General features: G+C 47.6%; 1 protein-coding gene across 1 annotated transcript; it reads left to right on the top strand.

Moving 5' to 3' along the window:
- The first annotated feature begins 1,596 nt into the window (after positions 1–1,596).
- C12H22orf39 (chromosome 12 C22orf39 homolog) lies at positions 1,597–5,420 on the top strand. Its single transcript, XM_006994453.4, has 3 exons — positions 1,597–1,712; positions 1,794–1,961; positions 4,568–5,420. Exons 1-3 carry the CDS (start codon positions 1,689–1,691, stop codon positions 4,691–4,693), a joined length of 318 nt encoding a protein of 105 aa, XP_006994515.1. The 5' UTR covers positions 1,597–1,688; the 3' UTR covers positions 4,694–5,420.
- Positions 5,421–10,305: the final 4,885 nt, after the last annotated feature.

The following is a 10,305-nucleotide window of genomic DNA, read 5'->3' on the forward strand; positions in this document are numbered from 1 at the left end:
GTCCATTCAGTGAGAAATATCCATAAACATCATAATTGGCTCCTGTTGATAGTTGTTTTCTTACTCTGGGGGGCCCGCCACCCAGCTCCTAAATAAGTCACACAGGCTTATTAATTATAAATGTCTAGCCTTGGCTTGTTTCTTGCTAGCTTTCCTTAAATTATCCCATCTACCTTTTGCCTCTGGACTTTTCCTGTTCTCTAACTTCTGCAAATGTTACTCCATGGCTTGCTGTGTAGCTGGGTGGCTGGCTCCTGGAGTCCTCCTTCATCTCTTGTTCTTTGATCTTTTCCAGATTTCTCCATGTAATCTTTATACGTATCCTTTCTCCTGTCTTGCCATTGGCCATTCGGTTCTTTATTAGACCATCAGGTGTTTTAGACAGGCACAGTAACACAGCTTCACAGAGTTAAACAAATGCAGCATAAATATAAGTAACACACCTTAAAATATTACTCTCCAACATTCTGTCTCTGTGACACATCATCACTGGCCAAATGTGGCTTTGGAAGTCATATGTGCTGCAACCTGTCAGGCTGGAAAGATGGTGCAGTAACTTGCACTTGCAGAGGATGCAGGTTTGGTTCCCAGCACCCACATGGTAGTCCACAGCCATCTAATTCCAGTTCCAGAGATCTATGCACACACGGTGCACGTAACATTTATTATACATCAAATGAATGCATCTAATGTGGCGGTGGCGCATGCCTTTAATCCTACCACTCAGGAGACAGGCAGAGGGAGCTCTGTGAGTTCAAGGACAGCCTGTTCTACAGAGCAAGTTCCAGGACAGCCAGGGCTGTTAGAAAAAAGAAAAGAAAGAAAAAAAAAAAAAAAAAGAACCCCAAAGTGTATGTGACTACCAGGTGTGTGCATGTGGGAATTAGAGTACAGTTCTCAGGAGTCCCTTCTGCCACCTGGAGGGATACAGGAATCAAACTCAGGTCCTCATCTCACCTTATGATTGACATTAGCCTCCAGTTAGCTTTAGCTCCCCCTCCCTCCCCCTCTCTCATGTAGGGGTGTTTTGCCTGCATATATGTTTGTACATTACCTGTGTGCCTGGCGTCTGCCGAGCTCAGAGGAGGGCGTCGGATCCCCTGGAACTGGAGTTTGAGATGGTTGTGAGCTGCCATGTGGGTGCTGGGAATCAAAGGCAGCCAGTGTTAACTATGAGCCATCTTTCAAGCCCCATACATTGGCTCTTTTGTGTTGTTTAGAGACAGGGTCTCACAATATATTCCTGGCTGGTCTGGAACTCACAGAGATGCCCCTGCTTTGATCAGAGCGCTGGGATTAGAGGTGTGCCTCCAGAACTCCTCTCACCCTTAGCCACCCCACACCCGTTCCCTCCTTTCCTTACACAGGATCAAGCTCATCTACACTCTCAGTGTATGCTCAGACCAGATGCCTGTAGTCTGAGACCTCCAGGTGGGTTATTTGGAGTTCAAGAGTCTGTACTTGCAAAGCTGAGCCACATTGAGATTTGAAAAATAAAAACCGGGAGAGCTGGCCGGAACTGCAGGGTTCCAGACTGTCAATGACAAAGCTCTGAAGCCGAGTCACCCGCCAGACCCCAGGTGGTGAGGCCTCTGACAACCGGCCACTCAGTGAAGACGTCCTGTTTAGTTGCGAATTTACTTGGACCTCATTGGCTCACGTCTCTGTCAGTCACACGGGGCCTGGACATGGCGGTCGCCGGCCGCTGGCAGGTGAGTGTGCTGGGCTGCTGGGCTAGGTGGGGTGTGGCGATCAATCGTGGCCGCCCGCGCTCACGCTGTCCCTCCCCGCAGCCTCCCCGGCCCTGCGAGGTCTACCGCGCCGAGTGGGAGCTCTGCCGCAGCGCCGGGCACCTCCTACACCACTACTACGTCCACGGCGAGCGGCCGGACTGCAGGCAGTGGCTGCGCGACCTGGCCAGCTGCCGCGAGTGGGAGGAGAGCCGCAGCCCGCAGGCCCAGGTGAGCGCAGGGTGTGGGCGTGCGCACAGAGCCTTCGGGGACACCCCCTCGTGCTTCCCTCCTGAGAAGTACCCCAAACTGCTGTATCGAAGGGACTTCAGACCGCGTCAAATACAGAGGGAGGCAGAAAGGAGGCACAGACAGGCTTGGAGGCTTGGGGGGGGGGGGGGGAGGACAACCGCCCAGCGTTAGGGTCATCGGCAGGCCCTTGGGGACAGGACGGAGGATGAAAAGAGCCAAGATGCCTGGAGGGTGGGCAGTAGAGGACATAGGAATGAGCCTGGGAGTACCTAAAACCGTTCAAGCACGTGTGATCGGAGCTACCTTCCGAAGGCCGGCCTGGCTCTGAGAGCCGGAGAGTGCTGTAGAGGCCAGAGGCCAGCACTGGGGCTGGACCTTCTCTAGGGAGGTGTGAAGAAACCTCTACTTACTCTGAAAGCCTGTGGAATGACTGACGGACCAAAGAAAGGCTTCCACTTCATCTGGCTTGGTGAACCGGTGACTTTGCTGGGTGACTCAAAGGCAGCAAGCAGCATTACCTGAAGTCCCAGCGTGGGTGATCCCTGGAGCTCCGCGGACGCCTTCTGAGCAGCCCTAGAGTCCTCTCCCAGCCACTGTTACTGCTTTTATAGCTTTGGGTAGGAGGCTGGTCAATTTTTAACTCTCTGAGCTTCTTGCTCCTACATTTCCTGTGCTTCCCGAGTCAGTGAGCCTCCCTCCTCCCTCCAGGTGGGAGTGATTCAAAGCCTAGGAACTCGCTAAGACACAGGTGGCTCCCTGTGTCCATTCGTTAAACAAACAGTTGTCTCCTTGGGCGATCTCTGATACAGGGTGATAAGGGGAGTCGTGCCTTCCTGGGGCACACTCCAGTCTGGAGTCTGGTATTGCTTTCGCGGGCGGTGTGATGGGGGACAAGGGGCGCGAACACTCCAGGACAAAGTCCCTCTCCTCGCCAGCAGAGGGAGGTCAAGGAGCGAGATGTTAGGTGTTGAAAACATTCCTAAATATTCTGTAACAGACAAACGGATGTGGAAAACAAGCTGCTGAAACTTTTTTCCTCCCCAAGACAGGGTTTCTCTGTATAACTTTGGTGCCTGTCCCGGATCTCGCTCTGTAGACCAGGCTAGCCTCGAACTCACAGAGATTTACCTGGCTCTGCCTCCTGAGTGCTGGGATTAAAGGCCTGCACCACCACCCCCCGGCCCTGAAACATTTTTAAAAATCGCAGAAAACAGAAACATGGCAACCCCCTAATAAGTGAAAGTAAAAAACATGGCAGAAAGCTTGTTTGTATGGCAAGAAACTGGAAACTTACTGTCTGTAACTATATATGAACTATCATAAATTAAGGTAAAAAGCAAAGATGCCTCTGAATAGAGAAATGGACAAAGGTTACAGATAAGCAATTCGCCATGAAATCAGAATACAGAAGCAATTATTTCTGTACAATTTTTAAAGTACTTTTATTCTTATTTTATGTGTGTTTCGCCTGCATATGTCTGTACCATGTGCATACACTGCCCGAGGATCCCCTGGAACTGAGTTTCAGATGGTTGTAAGCTGCCATGTGGGTGCTGGAAATCAAACCCCAGTCCTCTGGAAGAGCAGTCATTGATTTTAACTACTGAGCCATCTCTTCAGCCCCTATGAAGTTAAAAAAAAAAAAGTCTTTGTATAGTATGGGTATGTTGTTGCATGCATGTGTATTTGGTGCACACATTGCATGCAGCGGCCCTCTGCTGGCATCAGGCATCTTCCCAACCACTCCCCACCTGATTTACTGAAGCAGGATCTCTCTGAGCCTGGACTTCCTTCCCTGTCTCCACCTCCTGAGTCCTGGGATAACAGGCATGCACCAACATACTCAACTTCTGTTTGCTTCTTAAACAATAATGACCTTTTTAGAGACAGGATCTGGCTATATAGCCCAAGCTGGTTTGGAACCTCAGGTCCTTTTGGCTCTGTCTGCTAACTTCTGCCAATACAGCTAGTCACTACCACTCCCAGTTTAAGAGGCCTACAGAGCACCTGACACCTCACCAGGGACACCCCTGTCATAACAAGGGGGACCTTTTATGCAGAGTCCAACAGTAACTTTGGACTGCTGTCTCTTCCTCACTCGGTGTCCCCACTCTCAGGCTTGCTCCAAACTCTCCGGGTCTGCTGTAGCTGAGGCCTAGGAGATGCTGAAGTCAGAGACTGGACATGGCTGTGCATGCTTATGATCCCAGCACTCAGGAGGAGGAGGCATCGATATCAGAAAGTGGAGGTCATACATAGTGGTCGTGAGGCCAGCCTGGGCTGCTTGAGACCCTGTCTAAAAAACCAAAGAGCACAATAAAATTGCTGCTTAAGGTGATAAATCAAGATGACCTGTGCTGCAGAGAAAGTGTGGCCTAGCTGTGTGGGTGCTAAAATGGAACGGTTCTCAAGGTATGTTATGTAGAAGCAGCTGAGCCACGGATCTGTGTGGACCATACGTTCCCATTTGTTCCTCTCTTCAGAAAAGTGCTGAGGAAGAGGGTGGGACGGGTACCATGGGACAGTAGCAGGGGCGCTGGGACCCCGTTGTGAGGCAGTAAGTGACGAGAATCTCATTTGTGCAGCGATCGCTCTGTGAGAGTGAGCAGGCACGGGTCCAGGCTGCACAGAAGCAGACCCTGGTGTGGGCCTCGAGGCAGAGACCCCCTGCAGACTGGAACCTCCCTCTGCCACAGGAGAAGGACAAGTGATGAGTGACAAGCAATTGCAACCGGCTCTTGACCTGGACTTTGACCTGGGAACACATGGAAGGCATTCCAGCTCTAACTGCCTGTTGCCCACCTGCATCCGGGCATCACACCACTGTGAAACTCTCAAAGACACCTGTGTCCACAATCGCAGGAAACCAAGCACTGTGGCAGGTACCTGTGAGCAGCCAGGTTGGTCCGTCGTGTCCATGCCACCTCCCTGAGAACACCCACACCACAGGTGGCAGTCCTGAGGTGTGAGAGCCTCAGGTACACAGTGGCAGCCCTGACTTATGTGGATACGTGGCGCAGTAGTCAGAAAGGTTGCTAAATGGTTCTGGTGCAGATGGCTGTCTTTGACCAAGAGAATTTGACCTCGATGCCTTGGGTTTGGTGATTACTGAGTTATCCAAGCATGGAGCTTGGATACTTGCTCAGCTGCGCTGGAGATACAGTAGAGCATGCTCAGTGGGCAGGGCAACTTGCCCCTCTGCATCAGCAACGTTTGCTGGTTTTACAGACTTTTAAAAAGAAATACACACAGCCTTGAAGGAACCACAGAATCTGGGGTCAAGAAATCCAAGTCCCAAGCAGAAAGTCAGACTTCAAGTCCAAAGAATATGGGATTGAGGCCTTCTGATTCCGCCTCGTCATGAATGTATTAAAAGCTGTTTTGCATGTTTCATTCCAAAAGCAACCTGAAAATTAAAGCCACGTTTGTTACACTTTCTACCTGTCCTAGTTAGGGTATCGATTGCTTCGATGAAACACCATGACCAAAAGCAAGTTGGAGAGGAAATGGTTTATTTAGCTTACACTTCCAGATTGTAGTCCATCATTGGAGGGAGTCAGGACAGGAACTCAAACAGGGCAGGAATCTGGAGTCAGGCACTGATGCGGAGGCCATGGAGGGGTGCTGCTTACTGTCCTGCTCTCCATGGCTTGTGCAGCCTTTCTTATTAAACCCAAGACCACTAGCCAAGGGATGACACCACTAACAATGAGCTGGTCCCTCATCCATCAATCACTAATTAAGAAAATGCCCACTGGGTGGTAGTGGCGCATGCCTTTAATCCCAGCACTCGGGAGGCAGAGGCAGATGGATCTCTGTGAGTTTGAGGTCAGCCTAGTCTACAGAGTGAGTTTCAGGACAGCCAGGGCTACACAGAGAAACCCTGTCTCGAAAAACAAAACAAATGCCCTACAGCTGGAACTTATGGAGGCATTTTCTCAATTGAGGTTTCCTTCTTTCATATAATTCCAGCTCAGTGGTTCTCAACCTTCCTAATGCTGCAAACCTTTTATACAGTTCCTCAGGTTGTGGTGACCCCCAACCATAAAATTATCTCACTGTCTCTTCATAACTGTAATTTTGCTACTGTTATGAATCATAATGTAAATATCTGATATGCAACCTCTGTGACAGGGTTGTTTGACCTGTCTCAACCCACAGGTCTAGAATCACTGCTAGCTTATGTCAAGCTGATGTAAAACTAGCCAGCACAATGCCCAACAGTGATATACTCAGATTAGTATTTCATTCTTTTGTAGTGGTTTAAATATTTACTTAAATACACACATGTGCCTGTATGCGTACAGGAGCACATATGCATGGACATATACCCACACACAGACACATGTGCCACACATAAACGAGTATGCACATATGCACACACACAATTTATACACACAGGCGCTCAAGTGTGAATATACATAAGCATGTACACACATGCATACTCACATAGGCACACATACATGCATGTACATGCACATAGATACATGCACTCACTTATACATGTGCACAGGCACACACACAGAAGAACACTAGCTCTTAGAGAGATCTCTTTATTACTAAGATGGCCAAATGCCTTGTGGCTGCACTGCAGGCCTTGTGTGAGATGCTAAGGCAGTCTGGTCCAGCTGCATGCCCAGCACTCTCTCTGTAGCTTTCCTGGACATAAGCAGTAGGGTGACCATCTCTGAGGCAGAATTATGGATCTCTTCAGAAAGGATTCATTGTAAAATAAAATCTCCCTCCTGAGCGTTCTGCACCGTTGTGAATGATGGCACTTGGGTGCTCACAGGAACTGCAGAGCAAGGACGGGTCTAATGAGAAGGCGGGGTTTGCCGTTTCCAGGGGGCGGTCACTTGGAGGGGAGGAATCTTCAGAGTGACATTTCCAGGCAGTGAGGGCAGAGAAGGTGCTAGAGAGTGGCAGTCTACAGAGCTATCTGCAAGGACAGCTGTTAGCTTGTTGAGCCGGCTCCTGTACCAGTTCATGATGGAGTCCTTGTGTGGCCAACTTCCTGTCGCCTGCTTCTCTGTTCCAAGCTGTCAATCCCACACCAACATAGAACTTGGATAGAATTTTCCTGCATTTACCCTGTGTTCATTCATTTTGTTGTTGTTCATTTCCAATTGAGAAACAAAAGCAGGACATTGTGTAAGGGGGGCTTGGGAGTCAGCACAACACACCCAGACTCCAAATTCTCAGCCCAAAGAAGACTTATTACCCTGGAGGGACAAGTGTGTGTGGGAGGAGGCTGCCTCTGGACAAAGACAGCAGGTGTTTCTGCAGGAGTGGTTTTTAAGAGGAAAAGGGGAAGTCTGTGCTGGGGTGGGTTGGAAAGTCCTGATTGGACAGGTTAGCTAGTGTAGCCAAATAGTGAATTTTGATTGGTGGACCTTGGTGTTTTAGTCAGGGTGACGGAAGTGGCCAAACAAGGGAATAGACCTTGTGGCTAGCTTTAGGAATGTCATCTAACAGTTCAGCAAGGGGAAAGGGCAAGACCTGCTGGCGCCATGTTTGTGATGTTTGAGCCTGTTCCAGAGCCCTTCACATTATACATGCTCTGTGCGTACTGGACCACTGTTCCAGAGCCCTTCACTTTATACATGCTCCTGCATACTCGACCACTGTTCCAGAGCCCTTCACTTTATACATGCTCCGTGCATACTGGACCACTGTTCCAGAGCCCTTCACTTTATACATGCTCCTGCATACTCAACCACTGTTCCAGAGCCCTCCACATTATACATGCTCCGTGCGTACTCTACCACCGAGCTGCACCAAACAAGATCAGCTTTGAGACTGGCAGGTTGACTCCCAGAGGCTTGTGGTAGTTTAAGGGAAAGTCATAGGTCAGTAATCTGGTTGGGAGTGTGGCTCCGAGGTGCACAACTTGCCTTGCTAGCACAAGGGCCCAAGTTTGATCTCCAAGCACTGCAACCAATAAAAAGTGAGGTTAAAACCAGGTGTGATGGTGTGCCATGCTGTATAAAAAGTGAGGTTAAAACCAGGTGTGATGGTGTGCCATGCTGTATAAAAAGTGAGGTTAAAACCAGGTGTGATGGTGCGCCATGCTGTATAAAAAGTGAGATTAAAACCAGGTGTGATGGTGTGCCATGCTGGGATCCAAGCGCTTGGGAGACACGGGCAGAAGGATCAGGAGTTCAAGACCTTCTTTGGCTAGATGAGGCCTTCTCTGAAAAACAAACAACAACAACAAAAACCAAACAAACAAAATCCCTAACATGATGGTAAATGTTACAACAAAAGTGCACACAAGTGTAAGATGCAGCAGTGTCCCAAACTCTGGACGAACTCCATAGTCACAAGAGTATTGTACATATTACCACTGCAAAAAGCTTCATATAAGTTTTTGTTCTGTTCTGTTTTGTTTTTGAAACAGGGTCTTACTATGTAGCCCTGGCTGTCCTGGATCTCACTCTGTAGACCAAGCTGGCCTTGAACTCACAGAAATCTGCCTGCCTCTGCCTCCCAAGTGTGGGACTAAAGGTGTGTACCACTCTGCTTGGCTACTACTTGGGTTCTTATCTAAACTGTGGAGAACATATTGCTATTTTCATGAAGCTGATGTGCACATAACAGCAACTTGGATAAAACCTTAAAAAAGTACCCTGTTTTTGAAAAAAAAAAAAAAATCTTAGAGGGCTGGAAAGTGCTCATTAAGAGCACTGGCTGCTCTTCCAGAGGACCTGGGTTCAATTCCCATCACACACATGATGTTCATAACTGTCGGGAATTCCAGTTCCAGGGGATCCAATATGTTCCCTCTTCTGACCTCTGCAGGCACCAGGCATGCAAGCAGTGCACACACATGCATGCAGGGAAAGCACTCACACACAAAACATAAGTTACATAAATCTAATAAAAATTAAAATAACCTAGTATTAAAAAAATAAGAAAAAGGGTCTTAAAAGGATACATGTAGGAGTCATGGGGCAGGGATATGGGAAGAGGGAATTGAGTCAAGGCCGACTCTTGGTAAGGAATCCACATGGCTGGGTTGGTAATTCTCCAGGGCTGTGTGATGAAATGTATACAATCTGATGCACACGTAGATGAATGCAGACATAAGTGAGGAAATTGAAATGCTCTGTGGAGTAACAAGTGAGGCCTCCTGAAGGCCTCTCTGCTGTCTCAACAAACTAAATTAGACTGAAATGGAAAGATCAGGTTTAATGAGTAAAGCTCTGCCGGGCAATTCCCCGGCCTGCAGAGAGAAGGGGACCAGAGGCCGGAAGAACCACGTGTCTGTTTTCTGGGATGCCCCTATATATACCCTGTGGGAGTGGTCTTGAGCCTCTCTCGGGGAGGAGCTGTGTATGGCAGGCTTTGAAGGGGTGGGTTTAGGGAAAGAGATGAGGAAGGGAGCCAAGGTGGATCTTCTACCAGACTACTTCCAAATACTTCACAGAAATATTTAAGAGTTTTACAAAGGATTAAGTGACTAACTCCAACTGACCAAGAAGACAAACAGAATTACAAAAATCATTGTTTACCAATCAATATCCAAATGTGTTCAACATTACCCTTAAGTGCTGTCTTCAAAATTAATGGTGGATATTCATTTTTATAAGATTGTTTCTTTGCTGGTTTCAGCAAAGGACATATGCATTACTCTGGTCAAGGGCATGGAAGAGTAGATAATTTAAGATTACAGCTGGGCATTACCTTAGGTTGTAAAAGTTGATTTCATGGGAAATCTAAGGCAAGTAAAGTTGATTGTTACATTGTTCTTTTAAAGGCAGGTTAACTAAACAGGCAGAGTGTAGGTAGGACAGCAGTCCTAAGTCTTAGTAACCCTAATTCCAATACTCTTCAAATTGTTCCACACAATAGAAACAGAAGGAACATTATCAAACTCTTTTTATGATGCTACAGTTTTTCTGATACCCAAACCACACAAAGATGCAACAAAGAAAGAGAATTACAGACCAATCTCCCTGATGAACATTGATGCAAAAATACTCAACAGAATATTGGCAAACCAAATCCAAGAACACATCAAAAAAATTATCCACCATGACCAAGTAGGCTTCATCCCAGGGATGCAAGGATAGTTCAACATATGAAAATCTGTCAATGTAATACACCATATAAACAAACTGAAAGAAAAAAACCCCCACAGGATCATCTCATTAGATGCCGAAAAGGCTTTGACAAAATCCAACACCCTTTCATGATAAACATCTTAGAGAGATCAGGAATACAAGGAACATACCTAAACATAATAAAGGCAATTTACAGCAAGCTGACAGCCAACATCAAATTAAATAGAGAGAAACTCAAAGCGATTCCACTAAAATCA

This window comes from Peromyscus maniculatus, chromosome 12 (assembly GCF_049852395.1).
Source record: "Peromyscus maniculatus bairdii isolate BWxNUB_F1_BW_parent chromosome 12, HU_Pman_BW_mat_3.1, whole genome shotgun sequence".
Lineage (NCBI taxonomy): Eukaryota > Metazoa > Chordata > Mammalia > Rodentia > Cricetidae > Peromyscus > Peromyscus maniculatus.

What these genes read in the sequence shown, in the direction of transcription:
- C12H22orf39 (XM_006994453.4), top strand. Translation starts at nt 1,689, where the DNA reads ATGGCGGTCGCCGGCCGCTGGCAG. An exon ending in CGGTCGCCGGCCGCTGGCAG is followed by an intron (nt 1,713 to 1,793) that starts GTGAGTGTGCTG and finishes CCCTCCCCGCAG; the next exon opens with CCTCCCCGGCCCTGCGAGGT. An exon ending in GCCGCAGCCCGCAGGCCCAG is followed by an intron (nt 1,962 to 4,567) that starts GTGAGCGCAGGG and finishes TCATTTGTGCAG; the next exon opens with CGATCGCTCTGTGAGAGTGA.